Genomic DNA, 20,221 nt, shown 5'->3' with positions numbered 1-20,221 from the left:
AGTTCAAAGCTATCTACATCTTTTTAAGGAACAGAAAGCACATATTCCCCAAAAGCATGGATGAAAACACCCAATTAACCTTATAATACACCTAATATGAGCATACTTCCAAATATCCAACCAGGCCATTTATATAAGACTGGTGTCAGGACTCTTTCTGAATCTCCTTATCGCTGTGCTTTGGTTTGTCTCTTACTAGTGACTGATCCTGCATATCTGCTCACCTTTCTATTCTTCAGGACAACTTTAATGATTTCTCCAATCTTTTAAATTCATGCTCAAATTCTTTTTTAACCAGTTTCAGCTGAGCTAAATTTCTCTGCCAGACTGCAGAACTGTAAAATTGTAGAATACTTCAGGAAGAGGGATTTCACATGCAACAGAAGTCTTTTAGAGAGAAACAGAATCAATCAAGGCTTGGCTCTCAATTCTTTGTTGCTTTCATTTTGCTACATTCCTTCCACAAAAATGCATTTTCAACACTCATCCCAGAGTGTTAAAGTACTAAAGTTTGAAACTATTCACTAATTCACATTTTGCAGGATTCTTCCCTCCCCCACCCACGAATCTTTGCTTTTATCAGAGCTGTTATATGCTTGAATAAGATGGGTTTTTTCCCCAGGGGGACGGAGGGAAGCACAAAGTCAGCTTTTACAGGCTCTGAACATAAGCTAACATCCAAAAAAGATGTCAAAAACGTATTTCTAGCACTAACAAAGAATTAGCAAGAGCCAGCGGATCCAGGGAGTTTTTAAAAACTTTTTATTTATTAAAATTCTCTAGATACAGATTAAGTTTCTTTGTATAATATTTATTACAGCTTCATCTGCATAGGAGCTGTAAGTGCTCTGAGAAATGGGTTGTAAAATTGGCTAGTTTTGCTATAGATTTCATGTCCTTGAAGCATTTTCTAACTTTCTGTAACTACTTTCCTCAAAGGACCAATGCCATCTCACTGGTCTCACTATAAAACTCCGTCCCTTCCCATCCCTACACTTATTATTTTGACTTTATTTTTTCCAAAAAACCCTCTCATTCCAAGCTTTCCTGTCAAGCAGACAAAAAGACCTCCACTTCTCGTCACACCCCTTCCTTAGAGCCCATGGCTTTCTCATTCCCGAACACCTACTTCAACCACACTGTCCTCATCTCACTGTACTTTTCTGCTTTCCTTGTATTTTCCTTCCTGTTTTTCACTGCAGGATAAGGGAGAAGGAGATACAAAACAAAGGCATGAAGCAGAAGTTGCCTGCCTAAAGTCAAAGTGACAGCATGGGGGAAGAAACCCCAAATTCTATCCCCCACACTGTGTTAACTGTTTAGGCATGGTTCCTCCTCAAAACAGCAAATGAAAGCAGGCCGCTTGTTTAAAGAAATGGCCACTCTGTGATCTCACTGCAGCGTTAGATTGGTGTGAATTCACAGCACGTTTTCTACAACACAGTACGTAGAGGCACCAGTATCTTTATGTCTCAGACAATGTAAGCCAGGTGATCCTGCAGCCCAGGCAACTTGGTTTTCAATCTAAAACAGGTTCAAAGTACCTACAGAGTTACCATATGTTTGGGTGACACAGCTCCACCTCCCCAATGTTCCTCACAGTAGTAATCTGTCCACACAGGCAGGCCTCAGAGCTTTTTCCAGCTTTCCTTACAGGAAGCAGCATCTACCGCTGGACTATGGGACAAATTTAGTTCATTTCCAATATATGTTGTGTTTACTTCCATACAGTGCTATTGAAAAACCTCATTGCAGATACCAAAAAAAAAAAAAAAAAGAGTGCGAATCTAAACATGTCGCAACCTTCCATGACATCAAACAAAAAAAATTTTAGGATCTTCTAATAAAAGAATGGAAAAATCACAAATTAGGCACCACACATTATAACATTCAGCTAGCAAGCACCGCAGACTTTTAACAGCTGCCTCCCAAGAAACAAATGCCTGGGTCCCCCTGATTTGGCTAGACAACATTTGAACATGGTAACACAACAGCCCCTCCTGTAACATTTCAATTTAAAAGCTCACTATTAGGTTCTGCTATTACAAAATAATTCCAAGTCCAAAACACCATTTTCTTGAACTAGAGCAAGGAGTTACAAAATGTTATTGCACATCTCATTCTGCCGGGTAAGGAAGAAGACTTGTACCTGCTATGGAGACCATCAAATGGGGTGGGTAGTCAAGCAATCAAAGAAGGGAAGATAAAGGCATATATAGTCTCTTGCCTTCAGATACCTTGGGGCTAAACAAACATTTTTGTTCCTATAGAAAATTATACAGCTCTAGATCACTGCCTATTGAGATCCACTATTTGCAGCTTTTTGCTACAACATAAATGGCTTATTAAACCTACAACATATCTGTTTTAGTTAACTTCTTGGTGAAGAGGGGCCAGGAAAACAAAATGTACTTAAATGCTTTTTTTTTTTTTTCCAGGCTGAATGCCTTTCATCCAATAAGACATTCAAAGCAGTGACCCAGCAAATGGATTGAAAAAGCAATCTTCCGTCTCAGTGCCACATTATCATTCCTATTCAGTATTCTCGGTGAGATATCTCAATCAGCTGGATGTGTGTGTAAGTGACAGCGCAGCCCATTGCTGGGTTAATTAAACATTTGACTTTAACACCCTCCCCGTCATTAAGCAAATAAAAACAGATAATTCAAACTGCACTTCATCCACAGGGTACACAACATACATGTCAAAATTAAGAGAGTCCAAGGCCCTCAGGGAGTTCTACTCGGGGAGGTAATCAGTTTAAATCTTATCTGGTTTATCAATTATTCTATTGATTAAAGCAGGGTGATTATACAAAACTCCCTCTTGCCACATGGGATACATGTCAGCAGAGCAGGACAACACAGGGAGGCTCAAAAACAATTTAAAGAAAATACAGACAGATGAGTAACAGTCTATTAGTACATGCCAGCAATCCATAGATGGAAAGCCTGATTCTTCTTCGTAAGCAAGTGAATTTAAGTCCTTCCAAATTAGAGTGCCAATGTCATTCCTCATCTGCTTTAAATCAGATCTGTATGTTGAAAGGGCAACATTTCTTAGTTTTAAGCAGATGATTTCTTGCCCAGTATCTGAAACATGTTTTATTGATACTGGTCTTGGAACATAACAAAGACACCAAACACAAGAAATCCCAGACTTTTAAAAGGCTTTGTACTTACCTATCAATGACTATCAAAAAGTGGATGGAAAGGGCATTCTTGGTACTTGAACTCTCCCATATACATACATGACATAGCCATAAGTAAAGTGTTGCATTTTAACGATTAAAGTGTGACAGCCCATCTCAGACATAAAAAGATTGTGCTTTGGAGTTTTGGAGATTTTGTTGTTTTCAAGCCCTGCAAAGTGAGGCATTAGCAGCTGTGGGAGCTGCCACCACCACATTCTCCTAATTTTCGACAACCCCTTACACAAAATCCCACTGTAGCACTTCTTACCACCATCTTTTCTCTTTAACTTAGTTTTCTCTCTAAACTTTTCTCTTGCATACAGCCACAGAACACAAAGCAATTCCAGTCCAGTAACATTTTGTTTCAAGTTTTATTGCCATATCCTAAACCGGCCTGTACAAGTCTTTGCCATACACATAAACATCAAGGACCTTTTAAAATTGAAACACTGCAGTCCAGGAAAAAAACAATTCAGATTTATTTCTAAAAGTTCCATCAAAACAAACAATTAGCAGCAGAAGAAAGATCAGTTTTGAACCAGGGACACTTTCTCTCTTCCCTGCCCCCCCCCCCCCCCCAGCTCCTACAAACTGTTTCATAACAGTCAGACTGGTAGCACAAACTATTTATTAGTCAACTCACCACATCTCAGTTTTTAACCAGGGCAGAGGGAATGAACCACAGTGGTCAAAATGCCAAAAACCAGAGAGCCCCGATGGCCCACTGGCCAGTGCTGCTGGAACTACAATCACAGAAATTTCAAGAAACAAGGACAGCTAAAAAGCAGGCCTGAGGTATGTTCTTGCCCTTCACCTTCAGAAAGCGATTATATGCCACTCCATATTGGCACTGCGTGTGCATCCAACCATACTTCAGCCTCTTCTTCATAGATCTCTTGTCTTCTTTGGAAGCAAACTAGAAGCCTGCATTAGCATGCTGTATTTTACTTTCACCACTAGAAATACTGAGGGTGCTATTTGTAATTGTATTCTTTTAAGAGGTTTGTTCTCTGCAGCTGTTTTCTGCTTGCAGTGTATTTTGTGTAATCAGCACATCATCATAAATACATTGGCTGTTCCCCCGAGGGAAGCTGTCACTGTTTAATTTACAGAACAACCTGGCCAATGTGAATTCTAACACTACAGCACTATGGCAAGAAGTTACCACACTCAGAAAAACAGGTTTCTATGAATTTTTATATCAAGAGCTGGTCCCAGGACAATTTAGGTTCTAGAAATAGATTGTTTTTAAAAGCACTTTATACACTGGATAGAATGGATTCTTTCCCACTTACAGCTTATTAAGGCAGCACAGAACTCACCCTCACGTTATTTTAAAGGTGATAACGCCAATCCCCCCAACATGACCATCTTCACTTCTGACTTCTACCAAAAGAAGGCACTGTATGTAGGTGTCCTATGCTACACGCCAATTATTATTATTTTTTTTAATTAAGAACATCACAAAACATCAATGTTTTAGTTGTCTTCATTTGCACAAGGGAGCATACTCTCTTGCAAGGTCAAATGTTATTACCTACATCAAAAGGTTGCTGCACAGCTTATTACTCTGAGTATGTGATAGAAGAGCAAGGCATATTCCTGAAAGAGTAAAAATGTATGCAGCTTTATTGGCTGAACGAAGAGTTGCTTCCTTTGTTTGCTGGATATATGGTTGTATTTTGAGAGAATAAATCACAATGATTTTTGTAGAAGATTGGCAAAAAGCGGATGGTTGATCTTACGATATACAGGCACAATTTAGAAAATTCCACAATGGTACCAAATTATATTCAGTCAGTTAAGAACTAAACATGAACCCCAAATTAACATTTGGGCAAAACCAATGAGTTACTTGGATATTTCATTAGCAATGGCTGCTAGAAGCAGTCTACCGGACTACTAGGAAAGGGAGTCAAGAAGGCTGACAATCTGATGTTATTGTTTTTAATACTTTATTTATATAAAAATATAAATATAAATATGCAAAAGAGAAAAAAAACTACAAAAGTAAGTAAAATCAAAACAAATTTAATGGATAAATTTGTTTGGGAATTCTCCTCTAAAAGCAACACAAATCTATTTCATACATTTAAAAAAAAAAATCTGCATTCTATTTTTGGGGCAGCAGGTTGTTAAACAAATTTCAATGAAACTGAAAATTCCCAAGTTCTGTGTATAGCAGCACTTTGCTAATTCTCAGTGCCAATTAGAAGCCCTGTTTAACATCACCAGACACAGGGCAAGTCTACAAACATAATAAAAAAGAATCACGCACATCATGGAGTACTGGTTATGTATTTTGACAAGCATAGTTTAATTTTACTTAGTTTGCAGAGCATTCTAGTAAATTATTTTCATCTATTTGAAAAGTAGCAAAACCAAAGGAAAAACCACTGAAGCAAAATAAATACCATCTTATCTCTGATACAGTTTATGAGGATGATCTACCAAACATACAGAAAGCTGAGTGGAAATGGCTGGAATTGTATGGAAAACTGAGTCATTTCACTGCCTACAGAAGAAAGAATACAGGATAGAGAATATCTGACTATTTTTGTGCACTATATGATTAGTAGCCAATAGAAAGCAGAGGAAATAAAAAGAAATCCACCTGACAGTACAGCAAAGTATCTCTTCAAGCTATGAATTTCAAGATTTAGCAAGTGCATTTCTACTCTGAGTGTTTGGGGTTGGTCTTCCTGAAATTTGCACGTGGTCACACAAATCTGATTTCAAAGAAGAAATAATTCATTTTGTTCTCCATATCCATGTATGCCTTTAAAGTTATTCCGAACTACCTCCACATGTTATATTTGCCAGGAGTCACTGAATTCTAATGTTGGCTTACATGCTGGATGATAAAGTACTTCACGACTTCTCCAAATCTGTGGTAAAATTCCATATTTTAATTTTCAAATTAATGTGGTATTAGCTCTTTACCAGTTCTGCAGAAACAGGCAAACCTGATCTTGTGCAACTGGCTCCCTCAGAAACACTGCCCACCTAGCCACCACACTCAAAGCGATAACCCAGTCAAGTGATTTATAGCGGACTACGCCGGTGCGCGGCACACAAACATTTATAACTGCTGCAAGGGGACCGCAGCGAGGTATGCCCGATGCCTCCTTTCTCCATATAAAGCAAAAACGATTAAGATTAGACTTCGGAAGCCCAGGGAAAAGTCACAGAAGTGCCATTAGGAAACGCAAGGCATGCAGCAAGGGGCGGCAGCCGGCCCGCAGTACCGGCCGCGGCCGTCGGAGGGCAGCACAGTACGCGGGATGCCCGCGCCCGCCGCCCCGCCCCGCCCCCGCGCACGTGCGCGCTGAGCGCGTGCGCGCACCCGCACTGCCTGATTCTAATTCAATTAGCACAGCCTGCAACTCCAGAAAAAGAGTAATTCAATTAGTGCGTTGTGGAGCTCTACAATACCTCCAAGCAGATGTTCACAATCCTGAGGAACTGGAGCTAGCTTTAAAAATACCTGTACGCCTTCGGTGTGGCGCTGCATATGCCATTTGTCACTACGGCTTGATACACCTTTCTGACTTCTAACAAGGGAGGAAAGAAAACTCGGATGAGTTTTGTATATTTTTTTTTAAACTAACCAGCCAAACTAATGCCAGTGTGCTAAAGACCTTGCCCTCTCCTTACCAGGAAGAGCACATTTCATAGTAATGAGATCATTAATGCAGAGGCTAAGGGGGGGGGGGGGGGGGGGAGGGCTTTTAGCTAGAATGCAGTTTAAATTAATCATCATGCAGGGCATAGTGGGGTGGTGTTTCTCAGTGACAGATGCTGTCATACTTCTTGATACTCAGACTGAAGAACTAATAAAAAGCATGTGCAACTTCTGACGATCAGTACAGGTGCAGAATAAACACCAAATTTAAATCATTCTACCAAAAAAAACCCAAACCATCTCCACTGATCCACAGAGAAGGACTTCTTTGCCACCTGAAAGGAAGGAAGCATCTTACCTGAGAGCTGTGATTATTACAGCACAAGCTGGGGACTCTCAGAGTACAGTGGGCTTCCCAGCATCACCGAGCAACAGCACAGGTTATGCCACCAGCCAGAAAAGGCCATTAGATTTAAAGGGGGATAAACACTAAATATGCCTAACAAAGCTGTTCTGTAGTCACTGGGCATTTACTTTATTTAAAAAAAAAAATAAATCCCCAGCTAGGATAACCCTCATGGTCATCCTACAGCATAGCTCCCAAAAGTCTGAACCACAGACAGGGACTGGAGTCAAGTGCAAAATTTATACAATTAATTTGGCTTCATTTCTGCTCCTTCTCATGTCCCCTCTCATGCCTTTATAATTGCTCCTGCCAGGTGGTAAGATGAGGAGAAACAGGAGCAACTGCTGCCGAACACCTCCAACAAGAAACTTTGCTTAAAAAACCAGGTGTCACATTGTGGCAGTTCAATATTTCATAGCCAATACAAGGAATGTGCAACAACACTGCAACTTTAAATCTTTGCCTCCCGTGTCAGTCTCTCTCCTCTCATTGTAATGCCAAAGGGAACAGCAATCAGAGTGGAGATGTTCAACGTGATAGAGGTCAGGACACCAGTGGATCAACGTACCAGAAACACGACCTTGTTTATTTTTTTCCCCAGTATTATTGTTTACAGGGTGCTTTGCTCATGTACCTTGTGGTTCTTAGCTAAAAGATGAAATTACAGCCCAGGATGAAGCGCTCAGGCACACATCCAATTTGTGTTTCCATCTCAGAAAACAAAAAGCTTCTGAGGCCCTCGGGCTGCCATTCAAACTTGGAGAGGCTGACATTTTTAACAGCATGAACCAGAGACTGGCAGAGGGAATGATCTAATGCATTTCTGACTTGTCAATCAAAGATCTCACCTCTGCTGTCTTGTAAACAGTTGGGGGCCACCTAACGACATTCATAACCAGGGGAGAGCCTGCCACCAGCCGGGGGGTGCTGCAGCCACATGCTCTGGCTATTAGTCACCAAAATTATGATTCCATTTGAGGCGCACCATAAACAGCCCACAGGCAGATTTCACATGGCCACTGGCAGAGCATGAGCGGGGAATACAACCCAGGCTTGGTCGAGGACAGCCACATCTCCACACCAACGGAGTTTGTTGACTGGACACCCCATCTCTCTCCCAGTTAGAGACAGCACTACGCACACCAGCAAGCATTGGCTCCAAAGCCAAACAATTTCCTACAAATGCATTTCTGAGCATGCAGTTTGCCCACCCTGAGACTTTAGCTTTAACCTCCTGTATAACCATAAATAACATACTACTAGTCACATTAACACTGTATTTCCTGACAATAAAATGCCGACTTTTAAGGCAAAAATGTAAGAACAGGTTGAAGGAATTTTTCTAACAATTTACTGACAATGCTACTTCAACAAAGCTTCCACTTCCTATCACAAAAATATGAACAAAAAAAAATTTGAGAATTTAGTTTGTCTCTTCCTTACGGGTGCAACAGGCTTCCATGACTACACAGCCCATTTACAACTTTCATGCTCTCACCTGTTTCCAAAAGCAATCTCAGTCCAAAGAAAGGGGAGGCGTACATCATATCCACACTGCACAACACCAGGGGTGCTCCTGTTCACTTCCATTTGCCTAGCACAGCATGCCCATGCTTTTCTCAAGCAGGACACAGCTTTCTGTCCAGACTAAAGATGACACCCCTTGCTTCTGCAAAACCAAGCAGAAGTTAGTCCCCCTCATCTGACAAACCCTGACATGTAGTTCTTTATAATCAAGACCTTCTTCACTTCAAGTAAAGCAAAATGTGAATTTCTGGCATTCCTGAGAGATATCTCTGTATTCAACAAGATGCTGCTACCTCTGCCACAAAAGTTAATCCTCCTCTGACTACTAGAGTCTTTTACAGAAGTAGAGATTCAGCTCTGGCAAAATAAAGCTGACAAGACAATTCTTTCCTTTTTTACTTGTGCCTACAGTCCAGACAAAGTAGTAAAAGCATGACTCTCGTCCCATAAAGTTTACAATCTAAACTGGAGCTGGTATTTGTGATGGGTGTCAATTAGGTAAAAAAGAAGAGCTGGACTGTTCTCTGTGATTACGCTGGTACATAACCTTTAGCAAGATTTTTAAATTGCTCCTTAAGTCTCCTTGTTTATACAGTAGCTTACAGAAATAAATTAAATACTATGGTCTTCTGCAAACCTGGAAGGATTAATACAATCATCTCCTTGGCATATTTGATAGGTGTAATTGTAAATCAGAATTTTCAAAGAACTGCAACTACTAAAAGCAACATAAATAAAGCTTTGTGAGCCTGCACGGAAAAATATTCTAAAAGGCTAAGTATATTCAAATAAAAAATGTCATGAAAGCAGACACCTGTTGGCCACATCTGGAAAGTTCCAAAGCAGGTATTTCTAACAAAAATAATATATTCTGCATAAATTTGTTTTTTTTATTATTAAGAGAATCTACATGCAACCTAGTTTTCAGTTGCTTTGTAGAACAGTAAAATTTGGCACCCAAGCCACTGAAAATGGAATGGCTGGCCGCCTTCTCTTGTCAAAATACCCTCTTTGACCCCTTCCCACAGTGCCTTAATAGGAGTTCATGTTCCAATTTGCTGTCATCCTCCAACATGACCTCTATGAAATTCAGTTACACAATAGACTATCAGTTGCAAAGCTGTTTGAGATAAAAGTTGTTAAGAACCACCGTTTCTAGCTCTTTATTCACTCATTCAGGGGTTTAGCCCTAAAACCTTTCCCACTGTGGGAGGACTGCCAAACAGAGCTGATGAACCAGAAGATCCTGTTTTCACACAAGTATCTCCAATAATAAAAACACACAAAGAAGAAAAATTAAGTTATTGGACATATTAACAGAATCACCTCTAAATCAAATATCTGCCAATGTTTCCCATGAGGAGTCAGCAGGGATTTAACCGAGCTATTCAAAAAGAGCCTCTTTCCACATTTCTGCCTGAGCATCTGAAGGTAAGCATGTAAATAACTAAACAAATTCAGCAGTGACTAAGTAGCCTTCCAGATGGCATCTTCTCTTTTGCCACAAGCAAAGAACATTGATATGCTTCTCCAGTTACTTCAAGCTTGCTACAGAAAAAAGAAAATAATATGAGAAAATTTGCTGGGCTGCAAGGAAGTCTTCAATGCTTTCCTGAAGATTTGATACCAAAAAAAAGCATTAAAGAACGATGAAATATTGCAACATCACAGCTTCAAGCAGGCTCCAAACCACTCCGCATGCAGACTTCTGCAATGGAAAATGCAGAAGCCATGCCTCAGAGAGGGGAAATTTCTTCAAACCATTCAAGTTAATGGGGATCAAAGCCCATTGACAAAAATGGACTGAAATATGGATGACTCGCTGCTGCAGAAGCTGTTGCTGGCAGTTTAGTTTCTCTCTCAATTGGCACTAAATGCATTCTTCAACATAGCAGACAGTGAAGAGTACCAGTATCCCATTTTAGATGGCAAATGGGGCAGACTTCCCCAATTCCCATGGTCACTAAACACACATGGAAATGTCCCAAAATCTGCAGGAATGTAAACATCAAAAGTCCTACTACTCTCCCAAGAAGGCAGTACACACTGAATGGTTGTGCAGCTGATTCATTTGACCCCAGACATCAATGCACTGCATTAGCAGAAAAGTTATTGTTCATGTCTATCATTGGCAAGAACACACTGAGCTAAAAGAGGCTAATTTCCCTTCCCCTTTGTAATATATGCTTATTCAGAGTAATCAAAAATATTTCAAGTAAAAAAAAAAAGGAGTCCCAGTTTGAGTTTATAAACTGTTTTCCTGCTAAGGTTTTCTAAAACCTGAGCTTAAAGAGCGCTGAGATTTATTCAACAGCTGAAAGCCCAAAAAATGAGGCCCATCCGATTTAGTCAAATTATGCAAATCAGGATTAGAAGTAGGAGTCTAAACTCTGCCTGTTGTCTCCAGAGTCCTCTTAGACTAATAAAAAATCGTCTTCCTCCTCCCCCACAGAAAGCTCCACTAAAAGCTTGCTTCAGCAAAGGAGGCCTGGCAGGACACCTTCCAGAGCCCATCAGCGCTACTGCTGGGTCAGCAAAAAGAGTTGCAGCAAAATGATGCAAGACACTTAAACCTCCCAAGACTGATAGGATTATTTCCACAGTACTCTCCTAGCCCTCGAAGCAGGAAGTCAAATTCAAAATAATCTTTGCATGCTGTCCTTTAGAGGCAGATAATTAACTTTAACCAAACTGACTGAAAATTTCAGAAAGATTATAGCTTATTCATTACATCTGGTTTTGCAAGATGCTGGTGAACAAAACTCTCTGCCACAGGTTTGGTCAGCAGTAGCGTAATCCAGCAGCATAAACCTTGAAGTAAACGTTCATGCTACCATGAGCCCCAATAAACACACTCTATAGAGACACTCCTAAGGTTCCTCAGTCACTTAAGCTCACACATCTCAGAGAGAGTATCCAATATAAAAATAACATCTCTGCTGCCCGGTCTCTGCTGTTTACATGCACATGTCATCGTAAAATGCTTGCAATGATCTTCAGAGCCTTGTCTAGGTTTCTAGATGCTCACCCAATAGCTGCCTCTCTCTCTCTCTCCCCACAGAAGAGTGTGTGCATTTTGTAAGACTCCCTGGCCACCCGAAGCACCTGAACAGTCTGTTTGGCAGAAACCTGTCTCACGACAGAGCAAAGCTTAGATCTAACAAATTCAGAGACCAAAGAAAAAAATAAGTTTCCTTTATTTGCCTTTTGATTGACAGCTTACTCGTACAATAATTTTCTGTGATCAAGATGTCCAGACTACTGCTAACAAACCTGAAGTAAACAAATGCTGGCATCAGTTATCACTATGGCAATGAACCCACCCCCTCAGTCCTCTAAGTGGCAGACAAAATTTAGATAGAAGGGGAATCACTGCATGAATAGCCAGATTGGAGACTGTGTGATGGATACTGTTTGCCAAATACAATTAAGTGGTATATTTTTGACACAATTGAAAGCCAATGGAAAAGATGATGGTACCAAGCCAATTTTGACAAAATAATTATATTATATTGAGGTAATGTAAATGCCCCAGCACTGAGCTGCCCTGAATCTACACAAGATGGGTTTAAATACCAGAGATCTGCATGACATAGGCGAGGCAGGATGAAGTAGAATAAATGGAGGTCAAGCAAGCAAGTAAAGAAGGAGATGTACACATACACAGATGGAAAGAAAAGGAGCGGAGAGAGACAGAAAGTACCTGGAAAGCTGGGAGTGCGCCAGTCCCTGGGTTATACAGGCATCGCAGTGAGGGCATGCTGTCCGCCAGGCTGGAGCAGCCCAGCCACAGAGATCTGGGCATAGAGCACTGCAGAGAAAGGACAACTATGAGATGGGACTGTATGAGACAGGATGGCACAGATTACAGGAACTTTCAAGGCTTAGCCAAATGGCATCAACACAACTGCACCTGGCCTTAAAGACTGAGACATCTTTAAGAGAACACAAACTAGTGATGAGTCTATTCCCTGACAGAAGCTTTACAGATGTCACAGTAGCAAGAAAAAGGCACTATGGATCAAGAAAGTAAATTTCTGATCCACACACCAATGTGCAAGCTTTTCCAGTAACAAAAAGTTTCTTTCCAATTAATCAGACCTCTTCTTCATGCACAGCCGTGCTCCAGGCACAACACAAAGCAAGCAATTTTGCAAGGAAAGCAGAAAAGGAAATGACAACTTTAAATTTAATACTGGCAGGGAAAGAAAAGGTTTGGGTTTTGTCTGTAAAGGGGATAAAAGGAAAACCTGCAAGCCAAGGTGAACAGGAACTTGGTGACACTTTATAGGAGTTCCATGTTTCTGCTTGCCTTGTTATTTGTTAAATAAAATACAATTATTATAACAAATTGATTCTGTTCCTCCAAACAGAAACACAAAAGAGGAGCCAAAGCAGCCAATCAAGGAAAATACTAGCCATTTTGATAATTAAAGCCATTACCCCTGAAACATAGTGAGTTGCTTGTTAATTTTACACCACTACTATTAAATTTAGGGATATATTATGATAGAAATTGCTCTACGGGCCACAGAGGTTTTGATGCCATAAGCACTGCCGCATTTGTCTAATTACTGGCAAGGCAGGAAAAAACAAGTATATTTTAAACTGGCAGATAGCTAAGAAAACTGTAGGATATGACAGATTAAACATTAGAGATTTCAAACAGTCATACTCTTTTTTGCAATCCTATCTCTCCCCCCCCTCCCCCTTTTTTTAAAGGGGGATGGGAGGAAATCTGAGTGGAAAGGGCAGCTGGAATGGGTATGAAATGACAGCTGCCTTTTGAGCCACTGTTTCTTGCTGCTCTTAAGAGGGCTAGAAAACCTCATACAATCTAGCACTAAATTAGTATGTAAGAGGTATATAACCCATCCTTGAATGAGCAGAAAGGTGATCACCAACATCCATAACCTAGTACTGTACAGACAGGCACTGAGAGATTAACCCTGTCTGTCACCACATTCTTTGCTGTACTTTGTTGCAATTTACACTGCTGTTCCAGAAACACTATTACAAATTGCTGGGGAACATAACCTATACAAATGTGTTCATTAGAAGTTTATGATACCTCAAAATAAATTCCTCACCTCACTTTTGGTGTTTTGGTTTTTTTTAAAAAAAAGTCTTGACTTCACAAAAGTACCAAAACTCAAGAACTTGAGTACTTCATATCACATGCATTTGTAAATAATGCCCCTCCCAAAGACAAAAAAAAAATAAAATATCACAGCCGTAGTATAATGAGCCACAAAAATCTGAGCCATAATTCTGTCTGCCATCCTAACCTCCTATAAAAACACTCCCACATACAAAAACCTTCCAAATGCCAGCAATCTTTTCTTTGTAATACAATATGTATCACTGCAGCTATTAAAAGCTGTTGTGACAATCGGCCTTGAAAAAAACACATATACATGAAGTGGACATCTATAGTCAAGCATTTCACCAATTTAATAATACAATTACTTAAATCAAAGTTGTTTATTACTCTCCAAGAACATCACAGTAACAAGGGAGATTAACTACAGGATGGTACCTTTGATGATGCAGAGCAAATTCACAAGGTAAGCATCAGCTGCTTACCATTACCCACCCCATGATTCATAATATAATACAAAATAAATACAGGGTAATTTTTTTTTCCCCCCATACAGACTTATCAAAGTCTTACCCCAATCATTTATTCCCTCTTCTCAAGCCTTCCCATCCCTTGTGCTGGCTCAAGTTTTCATACTGTGATAATGAACTCAAAGAACTAATTACCATTAAAATTGATTGACAACATAAAAGAAGTTACTTTAAATACTTGTACTGACCGAAGCATGGAAAGACACAGAGGCAGGAAAAATTAGGACCACTCTTATCAGTGGAAAAGCAAGCTTACGTTGCTTTAAAGTTTATGTGAGATTATGGCTCAAGTCAGAGTCACCACAAACTGCAGGTAGGGCACTCCATTGTGCCAGGGTACTTACAACATAATGAAATGTCTTCCTCTAAAACTGCCACGATAGCAAAGGAAAACATTGGAGATCTATTCTGCAGAACTCTCTGTACCTCCAACAGATATCATTACTCACCCATGCATTCCCACTGCTTAGTATTATTCCAGAATTACGAAGTATGTGGTAAAAAATTACCAACACCTTAAGTAACTTCCGAATCTGCCTCAGTATATAATAAAATTTGTATCACTGATACAGTTCTGTTACCAATTTTAAAAAATAAGTGTGAAGTTCCACACAGAGTGGGAGAAAATCTCATTCCTGTACTTGCCTTTTACCTATTGAAGGAAGCAGAGACGCTAAATTACTGGTGGTGACTGAAAGAGGCTTATTCACAAGCATGAACAAAAGGCCCCAGGTGCTTCAATAGAAACAGCTTGTGTGTAAATCAGATGAGTGACCCAACAGAACAACTTCATTTACAGCCTGATCTCTGAAAAATCTCAACAGCCTCTATCCCCATCCACTGAGCAAGCCACGCATCAAACACTCACTTTTGTACTGTCAGCTCCACAAACAAGGGACTGGCCTCAGTGTTCACTACTTGAAAGCTGACTGACAAAATCCTCTCCTGGACTCAAGTCAATCTACATTGATTCTTCAAAACAAAGACAGAGAGGCACGGTGGTTGGACCACAGCCAAATGGGAATGCTGATATTGCTTGCTAAGTGCTGGGCCAGGATGCAGCAGACTCTCTACCTTCCTGACTCCCGATTGCATTAATACTTGAGACATCTGCACAACTTTCAGACTCAGAGACAAAAAGCTTTTCACTTACAAAAGCATCTTTAGTACACATTGAGTGGCCTAAGATAGGGAATTATTTGACAAAAACACAAAAATCAGTTGGAAAAAGGAACTGTAAGACCCACCCCTTGAACTCTGAAATATAGGGAAATATATCTTCCCACTGCAGAAATATAGGGAACAGTTTCAAACAAGACCAGCATCCTCCTCCTGACAGGGGCTGGTACCAGCTGCTCCACTGGTGATTAAAATGGGCTTGCCTGATTTTGAATTAAAACAGGCTAGAAGCATTCACAGTCACTGGCTGAGCCGAGTGGGCAGTAACCACAAGCTGAAGGGAAGCCGTATTTTAAGCTATTCAATTATTCTTGTAACTATATTACAAGAACATTTTTGACTACATCAGATGTTCTGCCTCTAATAGCCTACCCTCTCTTCCAATTACCTGATGTCCTAAAGACAAATCTCAATACACACTCAATGACTAAATTTTTGCCAGTACTAAATATTGGTTATTTACTTTATTTGCTATTGCATTACTAGATTATACATTACCATTTCAGACTGTTGGGGGGGGTGGGGGGGTGGTGTTGGATTGTTTTTATCAAATTTGTTCTCTTCTAGTCCTTCAGCAAATACAATATACTAAGGGTAACTAACACAGTTTTAGTAAATTGTGTTACAGGTCAGAAATATATCACCTTGTCCTGTAAAATTAAGTGGGCTCTACATGGTGAAAAAAACCAAAACTTTTTGAACTACTACAATTTACAGCTATAGTCCACAGGTATGAAAACTCAAGCACACTGTACTGAACTCACTGTAGAACAAGAACAACAACAAAAAAAACCCCAAACAATTGTCTAAGGACATTTTCTTTACAAACACTTCAGAGAAATTAATTAGACAGTAGTACAGAACAACTGTCTTTAATTGTGGTGCATTTTAACATGATAAAGTATAATAACCTATTATCCCTGTCTGAACCCTCCCCTCAACTTTATGATAACCCCTGTGCCTAGAACACCTTTGATTTACAGGCAACCTGACTTATTTTTGCACATCTTCACAAGTTAGTGGCAAAGCCAAGAAGGAAACCACATTTTTTTCCAAGGGCTGATTTTTGGTCAACCATACATAATACTATTTCAAAGCTTTCCTAGTTCAGATTTACATCCCTTTTAGTACAGTGTCCACTGCATTATGCAGTTGAACTCTAAAGATAAACCAATAACAATTCTTATTCTCTTGGGACATGGGAATTAAGATCCTGTTCACCCAACATTCTATTTATGCTCCTTAATGAATACATGATACATGTTGACGAGCTGAAGAGTTTAAAAGCTGAGAGAAATGGGACTTCTTCTGGTTGGTCCAGTTGATCATAAGCCAGGGAACTGGCTAAGATTGTACAAAGCAAAACAGAAACACAAGTCGTAGTTATTACAAACAACAGAAGAGGGGAAAAAAATGCTAGAAATTCTACTACCCAAACTGGAGCAGATAAAACGTAAAGGATGCTCTGAAGAGTGTTAGAACTAAACACACCAGACCTAAGCTCGATATGAGGAGACAGATCTTTCCCCACCTCCTCTTTTCATCACTTTAGAAAGTGAATATGGGATGTTCACATTTTAATCCTTCATAATGTTTTATTAAACACACACTCAGATGTTACTAGAATTCTTAATATTCACAATTATTTTTATCAGATAACACAATAAATGGGAGAACAAACCCCAATACTTTTCAATCCCACTCAGATCCGCTTTTGGCCACATATTTAACTAAGCCCATGCCAAAAATATCACACACATCGCTTCCACATTGTGTCCAATGTGCACTATTCCTGTCACCACAGCATGGAATACATTGTATGAAACATATCAGATAAGGCAGCTGCTATTTACATTACAAATGTTGGTATCATGAAACTTAATAACAATTCCAGAAATTTACTCCTGGCTAAAAAGTGGTTTTGGTTCCTTTCTTTGGTACACTTTTCATCCTTTTGACCTCTCACATATATATATAAAAATGAAAAGGTATCTCTTATTTTTCCCTCTACAGTTCAGAGAGGTGTTCTCTTTGATTAAATATACATGATATAGGTAGAAAAAAAAAGAAAATAAATTCCTAGTGCATCTTGTGTACTTTCACAATTAAAAAACCCTGCCATACATACTTCGTTTTTTAGCTTGGGTAGCACTTGATCATATAGGCTTTTTATCTGAGAAAAAGGTATATGATATGGCTTCAAAAAACCCTGCAAAAATGGAATGAAATTTTTTGTTGTTTGTTTTAATATTAGTAGGTTTTTTTGGTGGGGCTTTGTTTTTTCTTTTCTCTTCCCCCCTATCCCAACAGTGGATACAAGGCATACTAAATACATAATTACATGAGAGAGCCACCCAGCTTTCCAAGGAGCCATTCCAGTGAATTGTGTAAATAATACGCCTTTAAAATCCCTAACATATGAATACAGATTTACCAGTTATGGAGCAGTTATATACCTGAGAGACAAGAATAGCCATTTTAAAAAAAAAAAAAATCCTGCCTAATTATGAACTTACCAAAGAGACTAGCATGGCTCAGAGCAAATTAATACTTTTATGACTTTCTTCAAAAGTTTTTTTGCCTGTTTTCATTTGAAAATAAGAAAAATGTTAAAACCTGTAAGTCTTAATTAAGCCAAAAACAATGGCCAAAATTCATACAGTTAAAATTTACACCTTACAGCCCCGACCACCATTCCCTGCACTTTAAACAGGATAATTCTTCTTTTGTCACTGGTAGTCTTTTTCTTTAAAGTCCTTCCACGGTAAGAAAAGGAATTCATAAAATAAAGAGGCAACTACAATACTCCTTGGAGTGCTACCATGAGAAGGATGAACTCCCAGGGTTCAACTAGCCCACAAACTGCCAGCTCTTCTAGCTGGCACATCGCGCACCAGAATTGTGAAGGGCAACATGCAGCTGCTGTCATAACCAGTGCTTTTCACAATTTCTCAGCTTCTACTGCATTCAGACATTTTGGTTGCATTGCCCCAAGCATGTATGGAAGACTATTAAAAGTGGCTTGTGCTCTTCTTTTGCAATAAAAGTAATAGAGCTATCTTATTAAAGACTCTTGAAGCATTTTCACAAACTGCAAATCAAGCACCCCAATATCTATCTCACTTAGGGAAAGCTGAGAATATGTTCCTGGGATGACTGTAGGATCCATCTTCAGAACAATTAGGTTTCACAAATCAGAGGCTGAAACATGCTACCAGGGTTCAATTGTAACATACTTCCTAGATTCCAAACATAGGAAATACCGGACTTCTTACACTGGTACAGATCACAGACTTCAGTGCAGCAGTTTTTCCCTTCAGCCTATGGCTCAGGGAGTTACTACATTCTGCAAGCTTTACTGTGCACATGCAGCTCAAACTGCTGTAAATCATTCCTTTTCCTTCAGCCTCCCACTTTTCATGTAATTGGTCAGTAAATTTTCCTTAACATACAAATTATGCAAACTCTTCTCTAATCTGGTAACTTCCTAGCTTACAGTAACTTTTTACAAGAGACTCCACCAACTACTCTTCAATATCAAAACCAAGGGACATAGAAAAGGGGTTACATATTCAGATTATCCAAATAATTTCTTACCTGAGTGGGGTCCAGGAGAATCAAATCACACCTTTTAGGTAAATGTTTGTGAGGAAATGTTTTCCCCAAAGAGTAGTAACTGGAGTTCAACCCCCAGGATTCCAGATCAACAGAAATCACACACCCCAGAAAGGTGCCAACTTCCCATCCATAAGGTGTACAAGATCCTCGGTTGCCAAGTGCTTGAGGGATTTTGTATAGATCGTATCTGAACTAGACAATACTAATGTTCTCATAATTACAGCTCTTTAATCCATGAAGCTGATAAATCTAAACCTGTGCACTTGCAGAGCTTTAAGATTCAGATGCCATAGCCTTCTTTAAGAAGTGTAACATGCAGAGACATGTGTGTGCTGCTTTAAGAAACACCAAAGATAGTGTTGTTAAAAGCAAGCCCTACCCAAACTTACAAAAGCAATCTCACCAAGGTCTAAAGCATGAAACTATCTGAAGGCTTAAAATAGAGACCTTATAAGAGCAAGAGCATTAGGCTCTTTCGTAAGCAAGAAAACACAGTTGCTATTAACCTTCATCATGTCCAAAGCCCAACTTCACAGCAATTCCAAGCAATTTAAAATCTTACCATGCCATAAAACTTAAATCCAATCCTTTGACACAAGCATTCTGCATGAATTTGGGCAGAGTAGCACCGCATTTCAGCTCCACATCTGCAGAGCAAGGACAACTGAACTACCCTGCCTAAGAGAGGTGTCAGAGACTGCATGTGGCCTTAATTATGAAGCTCTGACATATAAACAGCAAAAACTGAAACAACAGGGAGCCAATAAGAAGAGAATAGCGAATCATCTTTCTGAGAAAAAGCAAAAAGAGTAATATACCAACTGCTTAACCATCACTGAGCCTGAACAGCTATGAGGCTTTAAAAAATGCCCAACCCTACTCCAAGATATGGGTTGAAACCTCCTCAGCTTGGGACACTTCTACAACTTTGGTCCAGATTTTCATCACACAAACTGCAGAGAACAAACCTGTATTAGCGGAGAGATGAAATGGAGGTTTCATTAGATTTTCCCTCATCTCTAGTTTTATTTATTTCCATAAA

The 20,221-nt window shown here is 39.6% G+C and overlaps 1 protein-coding gene across 8 annotated transcripts in view; it reads right to left on the bottom strand.

The window, feature by feature from the left end:
* Positions 1 to 20,221, bottom strand: part of BTRC (beta-transducin repeat containing E3 ubiquitin protein ligase) — a 119,852-nt gene that overhangs the window by 79,552 nt on the left and 20,079 nt on the right. For 4 of the 8 annotated variants that reach the window (XM_055720128.1, XM_055720126.1, XM_055720131.1 and 1 more), the window contains one exon: positions 12,455 to 12,562. The exons of the other annotated variants lie outside the window; for them this stretch is intronic. In XM_055720128.1, the coding sequence (XP_055576103.1) occupies positions 12,455 to 12,562 (108 nt within the window). The remainder of the gene's footprint in view (positions 1 to 12,454; positions 12,563 to 20,221) is intronic. 8 annotated transcript variants of the gene reach the window in all.

This window comes from Falco cherrug, chromosome 9 (assembly GCF_023634085.1).
Source record: "Falco cherrug isolate bFalChe1 chromosome 9, bFalChe1.pri, whole genome shotgun sequence".
Lineage (NCBI taxonomy): Eukaryota > Metazoa > Chordata > Aves > Falconiformes > Falconidae > Falco > Falco cherrug.
Note: the sequence above shows the minus strand (reverse complement) of the source record. Positions and strands in the feature narration are given on the sequence as shown.